The sequence below is a fragment of the Parus major genome, chromosome 3, assembly GCF_001522545.3.
Source record: "Parus major isolate Abel chromosome 3, Parus_major1.1, whole genome shotgun sequence".
Classification (NCBI taxonomy): Eukaryota; Metazoa; Chordata; class Aves; order Passeriformes; family Paridae; genus Parus; species Parus major.
The window spans coordinates 111,076,332-111,101,860 of NC_031770.1; the positions used below are offsets into that span (position 1 = coordinate 111,076,332).

Here is a 25,529-nt window from a genome sequence, read left to right on the forward strand (position 1 = left end):
ATAAATCGTGGATGTTGCTTGTCAGCTCAGTGTGTGACTGTGGAATGAATAAGTAGGTAAAATTCCACTAAGGCTCGAGTTTGCTCGATCATTCTGCTGTGCAAAAATAGAAATAAAAGCTCTCCCCATCCTTTCACTCCTTAGTACCAAAACATTCATACAGGCAGTAAGAAAATAACTGCAGTGGTGCAATGGTCACTGATCCAAGTCCTGCCTTTCCTGAGTCCACCCTGACACTACTCATGAATTTGCCTACTCAAGAAATGCAATAAAACAGAAAAAAAAAAGACGGCTTCATTCTGCTCCAGTGATCTATACCTAAGGAAAGCACATAAATTTTCCAATGAAATCCATAAGTGGAAGTCAAGGCCAAGCCCTACCTATAGATTTTCCAAGGGACAAAGAGGTGGCAGGGCGGTGCCCTCTGAGCACAGCATCTCCTGGGCACTTGGGGGAGCAGCTTGCTCCACATGGACACGGGGGAAGCTGATCTGGAGGGCTCAGCCTGGCTCAAAACCTGCTGAGGAGCCGCTCTGGAGGGGTCACTGAGAGTTAAGAGGGAGGAAGGGATGAGAACAAGGCGAGAAACGGGAACTTCCCTTCGCTCCACCTCGGAAGTGGAGAGGAGCAAAGGGAAACCCATCCTTCAGACTGAGCTGTTTTCCCCTCTTTAAGCTATTCCCACACCAACTGGGAAGATAAAGCGGAATGTGGAGGAAACACAATGCAAACTTTTATATATGTGCCTCTACACCAAAATTTCCGTAGGTTTTTAATTTGTTCTCTGTTAATGTAACACAGCCCTGCCCGTCTCTAACGCTTCTCGTGCTGTTTCCATCAAAATGTTTCCTCTTACCGGCAGCAACATATCATTTTATCAGGATGCCAGGAGATCATTTCCACACAATGCTAGCAGATGTAATTTTCTTAGATGCACACACAGTTCATCATTTAGATACTAGATGACAAGGTGATCGCAGGGTGACTCTGTAATGCAAGTTTGCTGTTTGGTATTTGGAATTCTCAAATGATAAAAAAAAGACTTATCAAATATAAATATCTTTAAGAAAAAAGTAACAAAAGTGCTACATATGATCAAGGAAAACAATTCCATTAGTTCCTGCTACTTAGAGTAGGTTTGCTTTACAAATATTACCACATCCATTATCAGTATGGCTTCCAATTATTAATTAAATTGCTCGTAGCAGTATAGCTTTCTCACACCTTAACAAAGACAGAGTAAAGAGAACACAAAACATTCACACCCCATTTCTCAGGTAAGAGATCCTCCTGCCTCCAAACCAACAAAAAAAGTTCATATTTAGGAGAATATTTATGCTCTGATGGTTATCTAGCAAAGGTCAGATGTCGAATTCTCCAGTAACCTTTCAGGCTAGTCGGGACGTAGGCATTACTTACACAGGCGTGTGAAAATCCACTCACCCATTTCAGGACCTTAACAACCTTCCTGGAAAACATTGCTTTCGAAAGTGGCAAAGTGGAGAGGGGAGTAGGGTGGGGACAGAAAAGGTGAGAGAGGAGGAATTAAAGGTGAAATTGTTAATGACAGATGGGTAAGAGTCTAGACCTCTTCTGAGCAGGCACTGCCAGCCATGCCAAGAACGCGCAGCGGTTCTGAGAAGTGGACTGTTGTCCATTAGACATTCAGCTTATTTTTCATTTGATCCCAGGCTGGGCTTCAACCATGGTCCCAGAGGCAGAAGGCAGCACTTCTCCACTAAGCCAGGCAGCTTGTGAGAGTAGAGGATGTCTGTGTTGAATATGTGAGCATCGACCGAAATGTGGGAATGTGTTTCCAATGGACATTCTCAGCACAGCACCCGGAAGTAAACGGAGTCACTGTATGACCAGTGAGGCACGGCTTATTGCAGCTGGAAATCATTTATTCCCATGCTGGAGTGGGGTTTCTAAGTGTTCTTTTTACTCTCTGTTGATACTCCCGGTCTGGTGTCCATCCACCCTGTGCCACTACCTCAGCTTGCATCCTTCCAGTCTCAGGGCAGGGAAAGCGTACGGACTATCGGTTTCAACACCATCTCTAAGGTTATCCAAGATTTTAAGTGTAGCCTAAGACTTGTAATTGAGGGCTGTCTAAAATACCTGGAAGCACTTTGAATGCTAAGACAGAGCAGCAAGATATATTTTTTTTTCTTTTTTTTTTCTTTTTTTTATGATTATTTTGTTTTTTTGTTTTTTTGTTTTTTGATTTTACCTTTCTAGCCACTGGGGGCCGGGAGAGGGAGGTTGGTTGGTTGATTGATTATTTACTGGGAATTAATACTGAGAGAGTATATGCAAAGGCTGAGGGCACCATGCCATCTTCACAGAACAAGACCCTAACAGCTAACTGACGTACAAGAAACTGCAAAGTTATACTGTAAGAACACATATTAAGGACCGAGGAAAGTCTGCTAAGGTGCTACGTCTAAAACTAAGTTACTTCTTGCTTTGACCCTCCCCTTTCTTGGCATCAGTCGTCGTCCAGAGCCTCTGTCTTGATCTCGTTGGCTCCTTGCCGGGCCAGCGCCAGGATGGTGTGGTTGACTGCTGCCATCTCCACGGCTAAGGAAATGGGGTCTTGGTGGTCACTATGGCTAGTGCTGTCATCCTGGCAATCATGTGGGAAGGAGCAGAGAGAAGCAGGGTTATTCCACAAGTCCAAAACCACAGCGGAGAAAACAAACGCGCCGAGTGATCGTGGGGGGACGGAGCTGGTTCACAACGTGGGTTTAGGAGTGAGGGTTTCCCTCACTGTGCAGAGGGTAAGCAAGGCAGGGAGTGGGGGACCCAGCTCTGGAGGAAAATATTCAATTATAAATAGACATGATTATAAATATTCAATTATAAAGACAGAAGTGATACACCAGGTTAAGTCAGGAAAGCAAATTAAGACAGGAATCACTGGGAACAGCACAGGTCCATGCTTATTGTTGGAATATTCTGGGCACCCTATTTAGGTCATTCCTGGCCATGGAAGGTCCCTTCCAACCCAAACTGTTCTGTGGTTCTCTGATTCTGTTCAATGCCACAACAGAAGTCGTAGAGGCAGAGAAAAAAGGCATCCCAAGGGAAGAGGTTTCCTCGTGAGAAGAAACTAAACAGAGTAAAGACCTCCAGTTTGGGGAAGAAATGGCTGATGGTTGATATGAGAAATGTTTATTACAAATAATTGGAAATTAAGAGGACAATTGTCCATGTTTTTTGATGATTTAGTAATCAAGGACACTCGCTGGAATGATAATGTGATCCAAGGCAGCAGTGGGAAGCACTGCTCACTTAGCACAGTTCACTTCAGGATTCACTGATTTTTACATCAGACAAAAGTAAAAATGGCTTTAAAAGGCAGGGGTTTGACAAATCCAGGGAAAATTAGTCTGCTAGAAATAATGGAAACTCAGGAAGACTCTTAAAACTACTGACTTGCAGAAGCTGGAAGCTATTAGAATGAAATAATTCTATATATATTAGAGAAGTTCTTTAACTGGAACTGTTGACCAGAACCATGACACAAGCCCAACCCTTGGTCCAAGTAAGCATCCTGTGAAAACATTAAATTCACACAGATACAGGGGAAAAGATGCTGGAAAAATCTTTGAATGCTAAGAAAACCAGTGACTGAAGGGTACTGGAACCACCATAAATCAAGTAAGGAATTTTGGGGAAAATCTTGGTGCTTTCCCCTCTTTAAAACAGGGCAATAATAGTTATCCCCCTGTGATCCTGGATTTTTAAATCATTATCATTTAGAGAAAGCAAATGATAAACATTTATCAGTCTCCCAACAGCCTTCAAGTGATGAACTTGTGTGATTTACAATTTAAAACGTGCATAAAGCATTTTTAAGTGAAGATGATGGGTGGCAAATGCTGAGGACGACAAAAAAAAGTAAAAAAAAAAAAAGAAAAAACAGGCTTTGGTAAAATCCTGAGGTTATTTAGAAGGATTCATTCATTTATAACAAGGATCTGGTAAATGTTAGGGCCTCTCAGAAATCTTTATCATGGCACAAATACAGTGCCCTAAAATCTGGGGGTTTAGGTACTTCATTAGTATTTAGATGAACTTTGTGTTTTAAAATTTATTAAAATTTAAGTGTTGCTGTAGAACACACAGTTTCTGGGTTTAACAGCTAAGGGATGTTAAATGGTCATTGGGAGAATCTGCCATTTAATCTGCTTTGCTGCTAACGACTAATTACACCTCGTAGAGGAGCCCAAATTACTGAGAAATGTCTTTTCTAAGGCCTCTAAACAAAGATCTTTAAATTTTAATAACCAATTTATTTCTCTTTTCGAAGTATGCTGGTTAATGCACAGAAGGAAAAGGTGGATTGGGAGTCTACATCACACTCCACCTCAGTATTCCGGCCCTGTATCTGTCTGACAGGGAATTTTCTGGGCTTGGCAGTGGTTCCTAAATATTTTACAGCAGTCACAGAGCAGTTTCTCATCACTGAGAGCCAGAAAAGTTGGTCCCACCAAATCTGCTGGTGCTGACCTATAAAAAGGGTCTCAATCCCCATCAGGAGAGAGCAGCTGGGGATGCCTCTGCCAGGGACCTGCTGAACTGGGCCAGAGCCAAGTGTGCCAGGGACTCATTCCAGGCCACTCAGCTGCTGTTCCACTCCAGCAGCAGCCTCTGGAGAGGGAGAACTCCCAGCTTCTCCCAGAACAGGCAGTGAAAAGTGATCCAGCACAGAAAGATCTCCTCCCAAAAGCAGATGAGTGAACTGGTGGAGTCACTGGTGCCAAGCACACACAGCCCTGGGGGTTTGGCCAACACTGGGAAAATTGGGAAGGGGATGCAATACCTGTCAGGAAGGTGTGTGAAGGAAAGGTCACCAACTTTAGGGTAGGTGAGGGCTCAGAGTGTGAGAAGGGGTATTCTTTTGCTAGAGAATTTAAAAAAGAAGTTGCTGTCAAGAGTTAAAAACAACCAAGAAAAAGTGAGAACAGGCAAGAATAAAAATGCAAACAAACAAACAAAAACAAATGAACAAAGAAAAAAAGACAGATAATATGTAAACAATCCAAGTAGTGGCACACTATTGCAGAACAATATGGAATAGGCCAATTAAAGGTCAGAGTTTAGTTAATCAAATCCTTTCCCCCCACCCTTCATCCTTTGTCTGTCAGTGTCTAAGGGATGATCCCAAGAAGCTCCTGAAAGGTTCTCCCACAGAACAGAGGGAGCTCAGGACCTCTCAGAAGGGTGCTCAGAATCCTGCTGGGAAAGGCTGGCACAAGGAATTCTGAAGGCTCCTGGGCAGGGACCCTCCCTCCTGCTCATGTCTGCAGGTGTGGCCCTGGCCTTTTCTTGCAGAAAGAAATCAGAGGTGCAAAAGGTGCCCAGTTCTTCGGGGACAATTTCTGGGGACACACAGGAACTCAGAGTGTGGGGAAGGAGAGAGTGAGTATGGCAGGGCTCTGGCTGAGGTGAGGCTCTCCTGCCGTGTCTCAGACATTGTGTGTGGTGTGAGGGGTGTAACTTGCTTGTTTGGAGCAGATCCTCCTGTCTTCTTCTACCTTCTCTGCTTCTCTGCCTCCCTCGGAACATCGTCCCTCCTCCTCTCCATTGCGGACTTGCCAAGTGTCCTGTTGTGAGGCAACAAATCCACGTGGGTGAATACTGGAGTCTCACCCTTTCCCCATCACAATGACACAAAAGCCAAACAAAACAGGATTTTCCAGAGGCAAAAGGGCCTTTTAAGGTGTTTGAGCTCTCCCTGTTTGGGCCAGGAGGCTCTGGTGCTCACCTGCTCCGAGTAATCGTTGCCGTCCACGTCGTCGCTGTTGGAATGACCTCCTGGACTCTGTACATCTATTCCATGGCTCTCCAGGATTGCTGCTTCTTCGAAAAAAGCAAATGGATCCCTCATTTATCTGATGCATTGGAGTAGTTAAAGCAACTGGGCTTTTTTTTTTTTTCCTTTCTCAGGAAGTTAGAATAACTGGAGGAACAGGGTTAGCTCTTAGCCCTTTCCTCTTCACTCTCCAACATTTGGGAAGGCAACACAGGTGTAAACACTGGTTTGCCTGAAATCCTTCCCTGCCAACTTGTCTGTGAGTAAAAACCCCTGTTATCCAGGCAGTCCTAAACAGAAATCAGTGTAATTTCTAAGGGAAAGAATGCCAAAGGCATTCCCTGTAAATCTTCCCCCATAGCTTGGACTGGCCAGGACTCGAGGGGGTGGGCAGTGCCTGAAAATAGATGGGAGAAATTTCTGAAAGAACTTCAGGGATTTGAAAACACAAAAATCCAGCTTCCAGTAGAATCCATACATCTAAAGCTCCATTTGGTTCTTTTAATTTATTTCCAAACCTCCTCCCCAAACACTAAACTCCACCTGCCTTAGACTGAGTTTGTTTTATTCCCCCATCCCTTTGAGAAGCCATTTTTACTTGTAGAAAAATAAATTTAGTTAAACTTCAGCAACGTGTTAAATGATATAATAAGAAGGTCTTTTTCTTATTCAGAAATAAGGTAAAATAGTGGAACATTTGAAATAATTAAAAATACTGGAAATAAGCAGATATGGATGTCTGTTCACCCATGTGTTACAAAAGTAATTCTTCATATCTAAGTAAGAGCATCACATTTTTTATGAATGGCAGGAGTTTGTTGAATCCAGGCCACTGAGGTGATTTATTCTCCCTAGAATGTCTTACCCACACCAGAGAGTCTCCTTCCTACAAGTTCAGAGTCACTTTTGATTTCCTTATTATCAGCTAAGAACCCACAGGGTTAACTCTGAAGTGACTTTTGTTTTTTCCTGATCATCAACAAAAAATATGGCTTTTTTCCACCCACTTGTCCTTGGGCAAAACCTTGGAAAGCTGTCAGGGGCAGAGGTATAACCAGGATAAACACCACACTAAGTTTGTGATCCTGCCAACATCTCTATCTCCTTTATTTACAATTTTGAGGTTTCATTTCAGATTTGAGTTTGGATACTCAAAGGAGGGAAAATGCAACTCTGCTTCCACCTATAAAATTCTCATTTTGCTTTTTAAAGCTGATCTTCCAGTAAAACTTTGTAACTGCAGCACTTTTCCAGCACTGATGACAGAATTTTACAAATTATACGTATTTCACAAAAAATCTGGAACAGCGAGGGGCTCATTTTCATAATTCCTCCACATTTCTCCTGAGGCTGTCAGCACCTCTGGTGTTTTCACTAATTTATTCTTACGTAATTGCCACCTCTCCTGAGCAAACCCCAAGCCCTGCAGGCAGGCTCTGTGATACATTACCGATATTGGCTCTTCTCTTGATCTCCTTCCTCCTGTTGGCAAACCAGTTGTACACTTTGAGGGAGGTAACTCGCTCCAAATCCGACAACTTTTTACCTAGGAAAGCAACAGAAGGGAAAAGTAATATTTCAGTGGTGTTACTGGGTTCCAGAGAAGCTGTGGCTGCCACATCCCTGGGAAGTGTCTAAGAACAGGGTGGACAAGGCTTGGAGCAACTTGGGACAGTGGAAGGTGTCCCTGTCCTGGGATTGGAACTTTAGATGAGATTTGAGGTCCCTGCTCACCCAAACAGTTCTGGGATTCTGTGGGATAAACCCCTGAAACACAGAGACACTGGCAAGTTATTGTAACTGAGAAAAAAGTGAACTTTATGTGGATCAAATTCCTGTGTCCAGGTGCTGAGGCACTAACTACCACACATCTTCTTTTCTTCTGCTTTTTAAAAATCTGAAATACAGGGATTTCTCTGCAGCTCCAGCCAACTCAATCCAGAGCCATGGGAGAATGAAGGGCTGCTTTTCCAGTTCAATTGCAGACCTGAGATTGCAAAAACTGCAATTCCTGCCACAAATCCCATCCCTGGGGCTCCTCCTCTTACTCTGTGTCACCAGGGTACAGTTCATGGTTTTATACAGCAGCAAAATGAATGAAGAGGTTTTGTGTCACCCTTGCCATCTGCTTTCCTTTCTCTCAGCCCCATCACCCATCACACTCTCCCAGCTGTGCCAGGACACTCAGGATCTTTTGGGAGAACAGAGATGGATGCTGGAAACCAGATCACTGGATTTGTACACTTAAACCAACAAAAAAAATCCCTAAAAACCAGAAGGCAGCTATAGAAAACTATCCCTTTATCTGGTCATCAGTATAAATAAGGGAAGACTGGAGGGATTCAGGACATTCTGGAAACCTCTTTTGTTGCTCTTGTCCCTATACAAAATATTCTCCACATCTGCATCCCCAGACCTCTGCAGGCTCCACAGGGTTGAGCCCCTCTGCTTTTGACTCCTTCTCAAAGTTTATTTATTCAGCATACAGAAAAAAAACCCATGTAATTGCAGCAATCTGCACACTTAAATAAGTTAGGAGAGATGAGACAAGTGAAAGAAAGAAAACTCTGGAAATTGATAGCCTGGCTGCTGCTGAATGCATCAGCACCACTGGCAGTATTTTACTGCTCCCTGCCATGGCCTTGCAGCACTTTGTTCCAAGCTGCTCCACAAACCAGCAGCAGAGCCAGGAATCAAATCCTCAGCTCTCTGGTCCTCTTCCTGATGGATTTTTCAGGGAAAATTTCAGCAGGTATTAGGGAAAAAGTACTCTGGTGTGAGAGTGCTCAAGGCTGTGGAACAGGGGCCTGGAGGTGGGAAAACCTCTGGTTTTGGAGATACTGAAAACTGAACAATCTCACCTAAACTGATCCTGCCTCACCAGATGAACCCCAGAGGTCACTTCCATTCTAAACTGGTTTGACCCTGTGCTATCCTGTGACAGTCCCAGCTCTCCACAACACCCTGAAAGGATAACAAGGTGGGCATTCATCTTCTCTCCAAAGGAACAGGGACAGGACAAGAGGAAACGGCCTCAAGCTGCACCAGAGGAGGTTCAGGTTGGATACTGGGAGTAATTCCTGCCTGGAAAGGGCTGTCCAGCCCTGACACAGCTGCCCAGGGCAGTGGTGCAGTCCCCATCCCTGGAGGGATCTAAAAGCCCTGTGGATGTGGCACTTGGGGACAACTGGTTGGACTCAATGATCCCAGAGGCTTTTCCACCCAAAATAATTTTGTGATTCCATGTGCATGAGTCACTCCTTAGCTGCCTTCTCATTAATTTTTTTTCTGGTTGTATGAAATCTAAATATATCCAAAACACAAGTTCTGAAATCTATGTAAATGTTTGGTTAGCAAAACTAAGCAAAGGCAGGTGCATCCACTAACACTACACTGAATATTCATGCTCCTCTCCCAAGTTTAACTTCTCCAGAAACAGGGAAAATGCAACTTGTTGACCTAAAGATAAGATTCAACATTAACACTCAAGTTCTAATATCAGATCTCTCTCTGGAAGCTGTAAAACACCCAAAAACAGGAGAGCTGAGCCCTTTCCTCCTCCAAAAACCTCATTTATCAGTCAAAGGCTGATGAGCTTGGAGGTCTTTTCCAGCCCAAATGATTCTGCAAACATCAGTCTGAGAACTCAAGGTGCTGAAACCTGTTTGTTTTTGGGAAGGGCCCCCCAGCAGCTCCTCACCTGGTTTTTGTATAACTGCGTTACAGGCGTTGGCAATTTCTTCTCTCTTTGCCTCGTCGGGATATTGATTCTCATTGAAGTAACTGCAAAAGGGGAAAACAAAAACAGGTATTTTTCTTAAGAAATCAGAGCATGAAGGTTCCAAAGCAGCTCCACTAAAAGGTGTCAGCTGCTGATTGATGCATCACTCCTCCAGAGGTACCAGACACAGTGAATTTTAAGGATAAAGTAACATCAGCCTGCACTTATGTCCACATGGAATGAAGGAAAACTTCCCAAATCCCTCAGATAAATGAACATTATCTCAGCATTTGGAATATTCTACTAGGACACCCAAAAATGCAGGCAACTCCATTGATATCAGAGTAAGACTGTCAAGTGAAGCATCATCTCCAAGACACCACAGGCCTTTGACTTTATTATCATTTATTTATTATTCATCCCCTGACACACCCCCAGCTTAGGTAGAAGGAACTGTTTAACATTTATTTTGATCCCTGTTCATGTACATTTGTTAACATATACACATCCATGTGTACTTTTAACATCTATATTATGCAAAACCCCACAAATAGTGCAGAGACAGGTATGGTGTGGAGATGCTGTGAAATTACACAGAACAATTTCTACAGTCAGATTATTTTTTTAAAACCACAATTTAAATTTTTTTAGTGTTCCTTAGAACAACACACTGAGTACAGCACGTTTCTAACAGCATTTTTTCCAGAATATTTGTGGGGTTTTTTGTACTTTATATGCAGTAAACATCCTATAAAAGTTAAAACTGTTTCTTCTTTTACCTCACTGAACCGCTCTGCAAATTTTAATGAACTGATTTACATTCTGCAGAGCTTATCAGATCTGTATTAAAACCAACAAAATGTCCTGTTTACTTCAATGGACTCTGCTAATCACACCACAAGCAGGGACTACCACTGTTTTTTCTGTAGATTATCCATAATATATAATCCTAGGATTTCCTTTATCAACTTTGATCAAGCAGCAGGTCTGGCTGTTGGACAGCTGCTCTGGATTTGAAAATAAGATATTTACTTCCTTAACTGTAGATCAATTGGTAGTAGGAGATTCAGGCATATTGAGGCAATTATTATTTTCCATAATTCACTGAGTGGATTTGCCCCAGCTACTTTCTATGGAAATCCAGATTCTGTTCCATACAGGAATTGTTTCTGTCCAAACTCTGAATGCTCAGGCTGAATTTTAGGTGCCATTACCTCATCCCCCTGTTCACAGAGTCATTTACAGCCACAGCCATGCCCAAAATGGGGTCCCTATTTCAAAGTTGTTGCTCAGTGAGCAAGAGAAATCACACATCAGCTCAGAGAGTTGCACCATTCATGGACTTCCAGGTGATCTGCTGGAAGAGAGCAAATGGAACCACAGGAATGCCTCAATCTTCTCTAAATAAAGGGCAGCTCTGCCTTTAAACTTAGGTTCAAGTGTTGGAAAAGTTGGGAGTTTGTCAGCCAACACTTCCAGTATTAGAATGAACTTAATTGCTGGAATTAAGGTGACTGAGGAATCAAAGGAGGAGCTCCCTGACACAGGATTGGTGTCTTTGTTCAGCTTTATGAGAATTTAGAATGAACATCACGCCCTCTGGATGTGGCAATTTTTAAAGTGTATTCTCCCCTCTCCCATGTCCATCCCCTTTCTGTGATTCCAGCCTTTGAAGTGATGTGTGTGTCTATCTCAACTTGCAAATTTCTGCTCAAAGGGGTTGCTTTCTGTACAAAGGTGCATTTCTGGGGAATGGAGAACTTGGAAAACAGAGCAGAAAACACTTTTTCCAGTAATTAGTGATGGAAGAAGAAGCTGAGGATCCCAATTCAACAACCCCATGACAATATTTCAGCTCTCCCACCTGCAGAGCACTGCCCTCTGCCCAGAGCCAAGAATCATTTCCTCTTTTAAGCACCCTGAGATAAAGGAGCATCGAGAGATCACAGCTGAAAACTGCTGCTCTGTTATTTACATGAACATACTGCCTGCCCTGGAGTCCCAACCAGCAATCCAGGTCAGCACCACATGTACAAAAATCAACATTTATGGAAGAAATACTACAAATACCTAAAATTATCAGTCAGGGTGTCCTTGAACTGCCCATTCTTGTTGATGCAAGAAACTGAGACACTAATTAAAGCAGCAAAGACACCACCAGAGCCACCAGTGACCCTTTTCTTGTCACCTAACTCGACACTGTCTCTCTACCAAGCCTCAGCCAGGCTTTTGCTGCCTCCAACAAATAACAAAAATACTTCCTACCAACAACAAAACTTCAGCCCATGTTTACAGCTCTCTGGGATAATGGGAAATTTCCCTGTGATGGAGCAAACTTCCAGAAATGGACAATGGATGAGACACCTCTTCTAGCAAATGAAGAAGTATTCCAATCATTTCTGTGATTCAGAAACTGCTGAAACAGTAATTCTTATCTCTAAACATTTTACAACAATTCATCTGCCTGACATTTTTCATCATTCTGAAACGTTTCCTTAAATTCAAACAGGAATTTCTGATCTTTTCATGTAAAATCTCTAAAAATGTCTACAAGAAAAGTGATTCTCACTAGAAAATGTGAGATTCTTCTCATATCAAATCTCCAATTTATGAAAAAGCATCAAAAATCTCAGTGAGTTGTCACAGAGCTGTCCTGGTAATTTTTGTGGGGATCACAAAGCCAAGTGGGTACCAGCTGGAAGGGGAAGTACTGGAGCAGTTAAAACTCTGTTTCTGCAGTTGACAATAATTTTAGAACCTGCCTGTTCTTCCCCCTGCTGGATTATTCCTTATCCTCATTAAAGATGTGACTTCTCCCACACATTCCACCTCCCTATAAATTTGGCCAGCCCTCAACTTGAGTGCCCCAAAACTGAATCTTCTCCTCAGAACTGAATCCCAGGATGGTGTGGGGTGGAAGGAACCTTAAAGATAATTCAGTTCCAACATCCATCCATGGGCAGGGACACCTTCCACTATCCCAGGTTGCTCCAACCCAATCTTGGACACTTCCAAGGATCAAGGGACAGACACAGCTTTTTCTGGGCAACCTGTGCCACCCTCCCAGGGAAGAATTTCTTCCCCAAATCCAACCTAAATCTACCCCTTTCAGCTTAAGGCCATACTTGAGGCCATTCTGTTCCTCTCCAGGACCACATGGTGCTTTTAGTGACTGAAGGAGTGCAAGCTGCTTTATCAGAGCTCATACCCTGAAAGGAAAAGGTCTCACAGCTCCAGCTAACCCAAAATATCCAACCCTAATTGCTGATTTTCCTCCTCAGCCTCCAAATTCCCTGTGCATAAACTCTACTTCATCCCCCTCCCATCAAGGTCTTGTGGCTGACACACCACACCACAAAACACAACATTAAAAATTTTAAAACCTTAAAACATTTAAACATTTAAAACCTCCAACCATGTGGCACTTGGGGACATGGCTTAGTGACGAACACAATGCTGGCTGATGGTTGGACCTGATGAACCTAAAGCTCTTTTGCACCCCTAATGACTCTGTGATTATATGATTCCTGAAAAGTAGATGAGAATAATTAAGTTTTCAAGATAGGGAAGCCATGGAAAAAAATTCAAGACTTTATCACTGACTGTTTTGTTTTCTCATACAGAAGTTGTGAAAACACTCTGACTTTTTTGGACTACAGTTCTTTTTGCAGTAAATTAATTATTCTGCCTCCAGTTCTGTTTCTTATCAGCCAGGTACACAGGGAAAGAATGCAGGATGTCTAAAATTCCCTTCACACCTACAAACCTGTTCACAGTCTGAAAAGTCTCTGAAAGCTACAGATGAAAAATATGAAGCAATATGAACTTAAAAGGAAAGAAAAAAAGAAAAGGAGCAGGCACAAGTAACTCCTGCAAAGGCACACTGCTTTCTAGACAAAGGGCAGCTGTCAGCTGAATACCTTCCATGAAGAAACCAAATGATCTCTTTTGTAGAAAATGACAGTGGAGGATTAAAATGAAAAGTGGCCAAATAATTTACATGAGATGAGAATCCATATGATGGTAAAGAATGTAGATATCCTTGAAGCCGTTTCATTTCAATAACACTGAAGCCTAGAAAAATTGCAGATTCAGAGAAACCCTCTTTCTTTCAGGGATAATGTGCTTAGGACAATGATGGAGAGGGAATCCATCTCAGCCCAGGGCTCTGTAATGGAAGGAGAAGCCTCCCCCCAGCTCTTTACCAAGGTGCCCCTCTCTGAATTCCTGCAATAGCTGCCAATCTTCTTTTTTTTTCTTTTTCTTTTTTTTTTCCCCTTCTCTTCTCGAGGCTGAGATATCAGATGCATTCAGCAATGCCTCAGTAGTGTTCCTGATAATCCACAGTGGAAGTTTTGTTGCTTTCTATCAGCTTTGCAGGAAGTGTCTGAAATGACAACTGCAGAGTGGCAGAAGGCCGGATGGGGTCGGTGCTTTTCCAGATAAGCCAAGAGATAAAACCCCCAAAACTGATCAGAAGACCCCAGGTTGAGGAAATACGTAGTTTACAGCAGAACCTAGGGGTTAAAACTTTCAAGTGTGGCAGGGGTTCGAAGTGGAGAGGCTCAGATGTGTTGCAGGGTAACAATTCACGGTGCTGCTGCAGCTGAATCACTCTCAGGTGAGGTCACTCAGGCACAGGGACACAGATCACCCTCACTGGAGGAAGGAAAACTGACCTTGCAGTTAATGGGGAGCAAGAATACACAGATGGATATTTACTGAAGACCAGCAGATGTGCTGCAAGCTCACTCCCTCACTTCACTTTGCGTTTGCATCCCTGGGTACCCAATTCCATCCCTGCAGGAGCTTCACCTGCAAGTGAAATATCCTGGCACTCCTGTTGGGGCTCCAACTCCTCTGCTGGAGACCAAAGAGCCACTGAATGCTTTGGCCAGGAAGGACCTTGAAGACCCTGTACAGTTCCCACCCCCTGCCAAAGGCAGGAACACCTTCCACTGTCCCAGCTTGCTCCAAAGCCCTTTCCAACCTCACCTTGGACACTTCCAGGAACGGGAGATTCATCTTCCCTGAAACTCAGGCTGCAGTCCAGCTTAACACAATTTAATCACAGAGCAAAGGGAATGGTCCCATCCTCTCCTTCATTCCCTTTCTGCAGGAATGTTTTGTGCCCGGCTGCCTCCCCGGTCCAGCTCCCCACGCGTGCCAAGAGCAGCGGCTGTGCAGCCAAGGGAGGCGGGAGGACACGGCTGAAAAGGCAGCTGGGCCCAGCTCCTTCCACAGCAGCTCCCAAAGATCCTCTCCAAGGGATGCTGAAAGCAAAGCCAGAGCCACGGGCTCGGCCACCAGCCCAGGGAGGGATGGAAAAGCAGAACTGCCCAGCTCCCACCCCTGTGGATGAACAGAAGCTTGTGCTGTCCCCAGGAACGGAGCTCCCTGCCAAACCCTCTGGTGTCTCAAAATACATGAGGTGAAAGCTGCTCCTTTGGCTCTGATAAGATGCCTGTAATTTCAGCTCCCTATCTGGTTTCCCCTCCCAAGAGTTCCTCTGCTTCCCACTGACAAGTAGTTACCTATTTATCTCTCATTAGTACATTTATCACCCCAGTATCACCCAGCAAGCAGAGGTCACTGTTCCAGTCTTTGTGGCTTTTAGCAGAACTATTATTCAGGCTGTCAAATCAATGGAAATATTTCTGAAGTTAGTCTGTCATCTGTGCCTGAGATCTTATCTTGCAGTGGCATGAGACAGACTGTCAGAGAAGTGACATTCAGAGCACAATCTCATCAGAAAGTGTAATGACTGGTTTATTTCCCAGTAAATACTGGCCAAGAGTATCACTAATGCCACTCTCAGTGAGGTCAGCAGATGACACCACCACTTTTATCTGCTGATATTTCTATTGATTCCCCAGTAACGACATGGGTGTCAACTAAACCCACAATATAAAGTCATTTTTATTTTTGACAGCAAAATTAAAGCTCAAAGGCATTCCCTCCACAGATAAACTCTGATGGATCTGAGAACTTCCCCCAGGACTGCAAAACATAACCAGGCAAGGATGGGAAGTGCAACTCTCTGGATGAACCTGAGTTGAGGCATCAGCTCAACCAGACCTAAGCAGCAAAACAAATCTAAGAAAAAAAATCCCTAACCCAGAAAAACCACTGACAAACACGACAGCTGCAGGTCTCTGCTGTGTTTTACACAGCACCATCATTTATCCAAAGGATTCCACAGGTCCATGGATTTACAGGAATAGGAGAAACCACTGCAGGACTGTAGCTTGACCTCCTTACAGCACTGACCAGAGGGCTTTCAGCAATTCTGGAGTTAAGCCCAGATCTTCTGTTCAATCTGTAGAGCTATCCAGTCCCAACAGTAAAAATTGGGGGTTTACCCAGTGCAGAATCTACTGTAACTTTAAATCAACTTTGGAAACAAACTGCAAAAATCTTCATTTTTTAAAAACCTTTCTCATTCCCAACATGAGCTTTCAGGCCCAGGGTATTGCCACACTCTGTCCAAGGACAGCACAGTTTTTAAGCCTTTCACTCTAAGAAACGTTTCATTCTTGGATTTCTTTTCATTGCAAGTGCAAATCTGGAGGAGAGATCTCACCAGCACTAGATCACTTAGATCATCAGATGGAGAGAAACTGAAATTATTTTACACCTCAGGATGTGTCTGTGTACATAAATTCCATGTCAGTACACATTAAAAACCCTCACACAACAGAGCTGACTCTCAGTTCTGGTTTTACAAGTTGCTGTCTAAACTCTGAGAGAGTCGTCTCACTGATGTTTCTTAGCAGGAATCTCCTCTGCCACGTAGATTAAAATGCCAAAAATACACCTTGCACGGGAGTGGGGAAAGCTGGATGACCTTCAAAGCCAACAGAATGAGGTTTTCATTCTTTCAACATCACTTTCTCAAAATTTTGACAGTGGTCTCCAGGACCACAATCCTATCAAGCTATTAATATTATCCTAAAATTTGTTTAGAAACAGAATTAATTGATAATAGCTCTGAAAGCCTCGTACTTGCAAAAGATAATCTCTGCCTCCTAATCTCTAGCACCCTACTGTCGAGATAATTAACAATTAAAAAAAAGAATAGTTAAGACATCCAAGGTGGTGATTTACTCTTCCTCATAATTGGATTTGGTGATAAGAGCATTTTTGAAATTACACAACAGGACTCTTCTGAATGGCAAGGTTTGGAGTTTGCAGCAATTTGAAACACACAGGTACTTTCTGCTTAAGGCACCTTGAAGACACTGGCAGCTGAAATTTTAAATATACTTCAATTTATCCTTAAATTTACTGGCACCACCAGACTCTCAAAGTCAACAGAGTTCACTAAATTGTTCACAAAATAAAAGTGGACATATTTTGAAGCCAGCAAGGAACCAGTACATCAGGACAAGATAAAGTGAGAATTGTCCTGAGATATTGCAAGAGTGGTTGGTGTGAAAAAACAGCATCTTCAAAGCTCTTCCTAAGAATGAATTCCAAAGCATGAATGACAGGATCTCTTGTTCCCTTTTATTTACTTGAAATATTTAAATTGAGGCCTCCATGCTGCAGGGATATTTATGTGCATTAAATCCAGTGGACTTTGCGAGTGATAAACAAAACCTTCCTGCAAACAACTGCAAAACAAACATCTCATCTTCATTTTTAACGTGGTACAGGGCAAGAGTTATTTCAGTTGTATTTTGGATTATGTGGTCCTCACAAGCAAAGCCAAGGCAGGGTCAGCCCATGGGTGAAACATCTCGGAGGAGGGATGAGGCCCTGCAGGAATGCCCACCCACTGGGAAGGGCTGTTCTGCTGCTGGTGACCCACAATTCCAACCAGAAAAACTCTCATCAGCACTGAGGCTTTTACACACACCACTCACAAGACAACACAGGATTCCAAGGCTTTATATGGCAACACAAATAGCAAAACTCAAGTTTTTACATTACTCAACGCAGAACATCTTTATTTGCTCTCTGGAACAAAATATTCCACTCAGCAGAGCCAGAGCTCGGTTTTCAGCTCATCTGAAAACCCAAACTGGGAAGCTCAGCCCTGGATGTTTGTAAATAACATCAGTATGAGCACCAAGGTTCCTCAGGTTCTCCTCACTTTAGCCTCAGTAAAGTTTTATTTCTTCTGGATAGGAATCATGCAGCATCCCTTTGTCCCAAGCCTCCAGGAAAGTTAAAATACCAGCCATGAAATTTGGGATTAATCTTAAAACTGATAGCTCCCAACATCACCACCAGCACTGTCCCTCAAAAATCCACAAGGTTTTGTTTTCAGTTTCCAGTCTTGGACCAGACTTGGTTCAGCTCAGCAGAGCCCCCAGTTGCTGCTACATTTTCAGAAAATAAAATTTAATTCAGCTATAATGAAAGGATCCTACAGGATTCCACAGACAAAACCAATTTCTGTAGCACCTAAAGTTATCCAGCACCTAAAGTCAGGATGAAATCTGACTTTGGGCTCAATACATGTATTTTTCCTAACATGCAGTATCTCCAAGATCTGGGCCAAAACTGTTATCCCATTAAGTGTTGGACAGACAGGTAGCAGAAAATATATTTAATCTTTTAATATCAATCTATTCTGTACCTTGCAACCTAAATACAACACAACAGATGGACAGAAGCAAAGGAAAATGAAAAATATTGAATGAACCCAGTAATGGCAGTGGATTAAACTACTACAGTGCCAAGACCAACTTCAGGAGGTTCTTTGTAGACAGCACAGCAAATAAGGAGATTTAAGGGAAGTTTTAGGCTATCAGGAAACTTTGAGATCTTTAAAGAATATTTCTCAAACTTGGCAGCAGCAACATCTTTTTTTTTTTATTTGCTGAAGATTGTTCAGTGACCATTCACCATTCATAGGGAGGGGAAATAGCTGAATTTATTATCCAACTTTTTTACATTTTTCTTTTTGCCTACAGGATTATGAATAGTTACCTTGGAAATAACAAGCTCCAAAGACTCAAAAGATTATTTCATTTACCAACACCCATCATGTTTCATATTTCAAGACCACTTTTTATACCCAGATTATCAATCCCTTTAGGAAGTATTCTGAAATTGTCTTTTTTCATCTTGCACTTTAATATTATTTTAAGAATTTACAGGTTAGAAGAACAGCAAAGTTAAAAGATGCAGAGCCAAGAAAGGAGATTAAATCAATCCACAGTCCAAGATTTGTGCTCCCTACCCTGAGCCATGGTTTTTGCCATGTGCTTCCTCTTAAATGTCATTGTCACCCTCGCTCAGATCAGCTGAGTTTCCTGAGGACAATCCTTCTAGGAGACATGATTTAAAAAGTGCTGGTAGTAAAGCTCCAAAAACAACTGAGGAGTTGTGTACCAGAAAAAAACAAATTATTCTTAGCATTTTTTTGGACTTTAATAGAGCATTTGATAAAGTGACATAATGGGAAATTATCCATGATTTTGGAAAAGACAAAGATCAGTATAATTACAAGATAGGGTAGAAAGGAAACATGTAACTAAAAAGAGACTGCAAAATTAAGCTAATGGCACAGAAGACAACAATCAGGGATACTCCTCAATAATCATCTTTGGAGCATCTTAAAAACAAAACCAATTAATGATCCTGACAGAAAAACATCTGTACATGGTGATGAATCTGCTGAGGCCAAAGTCAGAAGCCACATCACTGCAGGGAATTGAAGCACCATAAAAAGGAACAGAGAATCCTAAGGGCAAGAACCGGACTGAAATTTAACGGTGCAGCATACAAGGTCACCCACTTTGGGAACAACAACTTCACAGGCACAAAAAGATCATCAGCTGGGAAGATCAGTTTTTGTGAAGTCACTGTGACCAAAAGATACAATGCAACAAAAGCACCAGAAAGGCCAAGCCTGACAGAGCTGAGGATGCTGCTATTCCCAATCCAGAGAGAAAAGTATTATAAAAGGCACTTCTTCTATGCTGTTGACAGAGTTCCTCACACATAGCTTAGTATTCAAAACAAATTTAAACTTTTGTGTGTTCCAAAGGAAAATCAAACAAATAAGAAAGCTGTACTATCCAGGATTACCCAAAAAAAAAAAACCCAAAAAAAGAATTAAAAAATAATCTAGGATGTGGTAGCGACTTTTGTGGCTAAAGCCCATAGGGTTCTCTGATAGAACATTCTTTCAGGCTGTTTAAAGTGCTCCACAGTCTGACCAAGAGCCCATAAATACATGATGCAACAACTTAAGAGTTTGACTTTGGAATTTTCCTCCCTCACTTCTCCTCGTAATGACTCTGTTTATTACTTGTGTAAAGACCTCACATCTGTTACTGGATGGCAGAGAGTTTCCTCTGGCTGAGGTAGGGTTGGACTCTGTTCAGCACTGGGCTGCAGTGAGAGTCAGCAGGAACGCTCTGCACAGTTCTGGAAAACAGGAATGGGAAAATCCAACCGTGCTCTGGGCTGGATGGTGCTCCTGGATCCTCCTTGTTGACAGGAGCAGCAAAGCCAGAGGTGACAAGGTGCCAGCCTGGTCCTGAATCCCTTCTGAATGCTTCCCAGATCACTTCTAAGTTAATTCTGTAATTCACTTCAGTGGGTTTGTCCCAGGAGCAACATCACACACGGATTGGGTGAATCCTGCTGGGAGGGGTAACACTTCCTCAGCCTGGAGCTGTTCTGGACAGCCCAGACATTATGAACAGCCACATAAAATGCAGCCTGAACGTGCCAGGGGACACTTCACACAGTTTGTGGGACAAGGTTGTCATGGCTTTCCCTGCCTCCTGAATCCATGCTAAAATAGCTGAGAAAATAATTTAGCCGATTAATACAAGCTTCTTGTTCCTGGTTCCTTCTGTGTCTTTTAAACAGGAAGAACAACACCAGGAAGGACTGAGAGAAACTCAGAAAGCTCAAAGAGATAGAAATCACAGCACCAGATTTGTATTTTTACTCTGTCCTTACAGCAGGCCAGCACCTAGAGGTCTCAACATGATGGTAAAGAGTGAGAAGTTCTGTGTATAAACTCATCACCAGCCCTTGACTCACACAAGTTGTGCCCTAAAACCACTGGCACTAACAGTTACATTAAATAAAGTTCTGCAAGGAGAATTATTTACACTGGATACAAATAAAGCTGGTAGTTTTGAAATTCACAGCAATTAACACTCCCACGACTGAACTTCATTCGTTATCTTGGCATTAAGCAAAGCACAGCACGTGGAAAAGGACAAATTCCAGCTCCTCACGTACATGACCAGGTCTAAATCAGTAGTAGCTCTTCAGGAGAGACTGTTCCAAGAAAAGACACTCTCAAATCGATACATAAAAGTGATCAGCAAAAAAAACCCCAAATTTTAGGCTGGAGGTCAGAGAACAACAGGACTCGGATTCAGCTGCTTGTGTAAGCTGGAATATTCACCCTGGAAATATGGAAATCAGCTCTGCTTGAGTCCCCACTCACCTGCCCCAGGTCACTAAAAATTGAATGTAAGAATAGAAAAGGTCCAGAGAAGAGTGACAATTAATATTATTAGAGGCAAGGGAAGCCTTGGTGTCTGAGAAGAGATAAGAGAGTGACTGTTAAGTTCAGAGAGGAGATAAACGAGCAGCACATTGATAGCAGCACGTGCAGAGAATGATCCTGGATAAATGCAACGTTCTGCCTTATTCTTTCTCATGATACTCATGCCAGAGGGACCTTTGACTTTTTAAACACATTTTAGCATATAAAATGAAACTAGGTATAATTAGTTCTCCGGAAGCACCCTGAAGACCTTAGCAGGATTTAGAAGGAATTACATATTTATGTGAATAACAAGAACGCCCAGAGCTGCAATAGCAGGATTAAAAATACAGGATAGGAGATAAGAGCTTTTGTCCACAGCCACATGGCTGCTGGCCAGGTGTGAAGCAGGCACAGGATGGAGAGGACAGGTAGAAAGAATGCTGAACACCACAACCATCATCACCTGGGATGAGATCCTGCTTGTCACCTTCACCAGCAGGGAGACAGAGCACAGAGGATCTCAACTAGTGCTGGAGAAATGCAGCAGAATATCTGGACTAGAGGAGAATTCCCATTTCTAAAATGTGGGTTTGCTGCACGAGCCAGTGCTGTTACAGATCAGACTGACAAAGTTGCTTTTTCTATATGTAGATTTCAGTTATTCTGACCTTGGCAGATACAATAATTTTATCTGAAGTCTGCTGCAAGGAGCTGCCCCTCCCACAGATCATCTTTTTATTATTTTTTAAAAAGAGAGAGAGAGAGAACACAAAGACACAAAAAGCACCTGAGCTCTCTAGAAAGCAAAATAACTCATTAGGTGCTGGATCCTTGAAGAAACCATAGCGTGGTGAGGCTTTGGACAGACATCCTTGCATTCCATTTTACTGCCTGCAATCTGCCAAACAACTGGGATTTGCTTACAGCTGATTAGAATAGGAAGCTTGTATATTATGCATGTCTGAGAGGGAACAGAGCTTGATCTAATGCAAAATAAGGCAGATCCTGTGTGCCAAGCAGAAAATGGCTGCTCTTGCATTCCATGAAGACACAGAGCAATGACCCTGAGCCAAACCACTTGAACCTTCACACAGGCAGATGATTCTTGCCCGTGTCTGAATGGTGAAGTGAACTTTGCTGGGTGCCTTTGCAAAGTGCCTTCGCTCAGATCTCGAAGCATTTCAGGAGCACAAACAGCAAAGATCCTAAAAAAACCCACTGCCTTCGTCTCTAAGGGCTTAATGAAGTTGAATCTCCCCCTGGAAGTTGCTGACTAACAAACACCTTATGACAGGATTGAAAGAGCTGGAAAAAATATAAAGAAATCACCTGATGTTTCTCTCTGCGTTAAGATCAAGTATCTCAGAACCATCCTGACAGATTTCAGCTAATTTGCTCCTGAGAAATGTTCTGTAGCTCCTGTAGATAACCTGCTTAGTGCTGTGCCATTCCTGAAGTCAGGAAGTTTTTCCTAATGCCAGTATTCCTTAGTAACCCAAGAATTAGAGGTTTTTGGCACTTTTCCCTTGCCTTGACTCATCTCCCAAGCTGGCAGTGGCTATTCCACAGCTGAGAACAGCGAGTCACCAAAAGGTTCAAGGACACCTGAGGGTCACAAGGACAGCAGAGATAATTCCCAGCCCTCCCAGCAAACCCAGGAAAGATGAGCAGCATTCCCCAGCCAACCCATGGCCATCGTTATATTGATGAGAAGCTGCTGTTCTGTTTCTAACAATGTAGCAGCCTAATGGAAGGGGCCAAAGGACATTACTTCCTGCTCTGCTGTCAGCTTGGAAAGGGAGAAACGCAATGAATCCCAAACTTAAATCTCCTCCAAAGCCTTGCACAGGAAACTTAGATCCCCTATGGGGCCGGTATTAAGGTTCTGCTGGAAGACATAACTAAGAGTAATGGGATGAAATTAACTAAGAAAATTTCCTAACTGAATTTCAGGAGCTAATAGAGCTCTTGTGTTCCCCAGGGAAGCCGTGGAAGCCCCGGCGCTCAGGAGAGCTGCAGTAAAAACGCTTTCACAGTCGGAAGGATTTCTAATAAGGCACGTCAGGCCTCATCTCACTCGGGGCCAGGACCATGCCCAGGGCACTGCCTCGGGATTGGGGTGGGATGAGCCCCTTCCAGGAGGGGAAATGAGGCTGAATCTCCCAGCACCAAGATGGGAATGCTGCTCTTGGCATGGAGATGACCTTCCTGAGCTTGGGTCCACTTTGGAGGGGAAACAAAAACACAGCTGGTTAAATCAGACCGAGTTGGGCAGTGGTGCCACAGTAATCATGGAATTATGGAGTGGTTTGACTTGGAAGTGACCTTAAATCTCATCTTGTTACAATTCTGACACCTTCACTATCCCAGACTGCTCCAAGCCCTGTCCAGCCTGGCCTTGGACACTTCCAGGGATCCAGGGGCAGCCACAGCTTCTCTGGGCACCCTGTGCCAGGGCCTCCCCACCCTCCCAGGGAACAATTCCTTCCCAATATCCCATCCATCCCTGCCCCCTGGCAGTGGGAAGCCATTCCCTGTGTCCTGTCCCTCCATCCCTTGTCCCCAGTCCCTCTCCAGCTCTCCTGGAGCCCCTTTGGGCTCTGACTCTCCCTGGATCCTTCTCTTCTCCAGGCTGGAAAGCCTGAATTCTCTCATAGGAAAGGTGCTCCATCCCTCTAATCCTCATGGACCTAATGCTTTCCTGTACCCTGGAAAAATCAAAGGACTCCTCTTCCACGATGCCAGTATAACCATGCCTCTAAATAAACCAGGAACTCCTCCAACTCAAACCAGACAAAATCAGAACAAAACCAAGCAAACCAAACAACTCCACAGAATCACCATCTTTTTGTTAAACTTCCCCCTCCTGGTGCTCCCAGCTGTGCATTCCTGTCCTTTACCCCAGCACAGCCCTGGCACAGCAAGCCAAAACAATTCAGGAAAATGCAGGGGGAAATAAAAAGGATTTCTTTTTCCTAAAGCAGGCTGAATTGGCTGCTATTTCCATCGGACAAGAAACATCTCTGGCACAGCACAGGGTGGCAGGAGCAGGGAAACTGAGGAGGAGGAATTGAGAAGGGTGGAGAGGCAGGGTAACACCTAAGGATGAGCTGGTGACAAACTGTTAATTCAGCTCAGCTACAGCACGAAACTGCACCCCCCTATCTTGGGAAATCTAAACCCATTTCTCTCCTGAATAAAGCCAAGTGAAACACCTGACTGTTTTGCCACCTATGAAATGGGGGTGATGGGGATCTACAGCATCTCAGTCTTATTTAATCTAAATACACCTTTACAAAAGGAGCTTCAGAAGCACAGACAAGTGTTAAAATAAAAACCCAGAGCCATAAAATCAAACCAAATAACCCTCAACCAGAAAGCAAAGTCCCTGCTCCCTAGACAAACTGAAATACGTTCAACTGATGAATTATTCATTTTTGTTTAGGGCAGAATTTACAGTTATTTTAATTTAATCTTTGGATAAAGCATATACTTAAAAAACAACACTCAACTTCCCCCCTCAGTCCTTAACAGCACTCATGAAAAGTGCCTTAAAAAGGGTATAAAATCACTGATTCTGCTGCCAATCTTAGATATTTTTTTGTCTGAAAAAGAAGATAAAACTCTACTCCAACATATGATTAGGAGAGAAGCATAAATCACTGGGGGAGAAAAAATAATAATAAAAAAAATAGACCGACAAGACAACACATCTTCATTAAAAAAACAGAAAGCCCTAAGGGAATTTTCAATTTCATACTTCTAATGAGAGGGGTTGAAAAGAAGAAGCAAAGCAGAGAAAAGAGGAAAAAAGAAACACAACATTATCTGTGGGACAAGACATAACAAAAAAAGAACACTAAAGTGAACCAGAAAGAGGCTTTCAAGTTTAACCTCGGGTTTGCACAGAAAGGACTCTTGCAGTCTTAGCTCTGCTCCCAAAGGAGGGCAAAGCCACACAACAACATTGAGACACTCAAAACTCAGCATATTCCATGAGCAGGAGGCTCCACAAGAGAACAGGTCAAGGTTGGCATCAGTAGCACTGCAGTTGTCTGAACCACACCTAGTCTGCAGTTAAATATAGAACTTTACTTTCTGGAACCACTGCTCCTCTTAACCTTCAGAGCATAAATATTCAGGGAGATATCTACAGAAAAATAAAAAGTAAAGGGATAAAGAGACCTGAATTTATTGTCCAAAAAAATCTAAGACTAGGGATTAAAAAACTACCCTGGGAGGTTTCCAAAAAAGCAGTAAAGGCTGGAGAATTGAATTACAGAAACCACAAGCAGCATCCTGGAAATCCAGTATAAACCAATTAGTTTCTTTAATACACATACCCTGTACTCAGACCCTCAGGTACATCAGACATTTCAGGATAAGGCCCTAACTCTAATCTTCATTCTGTCAGGTTGGCACCAATATAGCAATTAATTGAACTGGATTTTTTTTGTTGATTTAAAGCTTTTTTTTAAAAAAAAGAGAAACTACCCCTTCAACCCTCACCC

The 25,529-nt window shown here is 43.0% G+C and overlaps 1 protein-coding gene across 11 annotated transcripts in view; it reads right to left on the bottom strand.

The window, feature by feature from the left end:
- Window positions 1-743: 743 nt before the first annotated feature.
- HMBOX1 (homeobox containing 1) overlaps window positions 744-25,529 on the bottom strand; it is a 103,728-nt gene continuing 78,942 nt past the window's right edge. For 5 of the 11 annotated variants that reach the window (XM_015622653.3, XM_015622652.3, XM_015622643.3 and 2 more), the window contains 5 exons: window positions 9,525-9,607; window positions 7,275-7,370; window positions 5,777-5,871; window positions 5,514-5,615; window positions 744-2,629 (listed from right to left, as the gene is read on the bottom strand). In XM_015622653.3, coding sequence (XP_015478139.1) covers window positions 2,492-2,629; window positions 5,514-5,615; window positions 5,777-5,871; window positions 7,275-7,370; window positions 9,525-9,607 — 514 coding nt within the window. In that variant the 3' untranslated portion in view covers window positions 744-2,491. Of the gene's footprint in view, window positions 2,630-4,831; window positions 4,913-5,513; window positions 5,616-5,776; window positions 5,872-7,274; window positions 7,371-9,524; window positions 9,608-25,529 lie in introns of all 11 variants that reach the window. The other 6 variants (XM_015622656.3, XM_019006133.2, XM_015622649.3 and 3 more) reach the window with 6 other exon arrangements.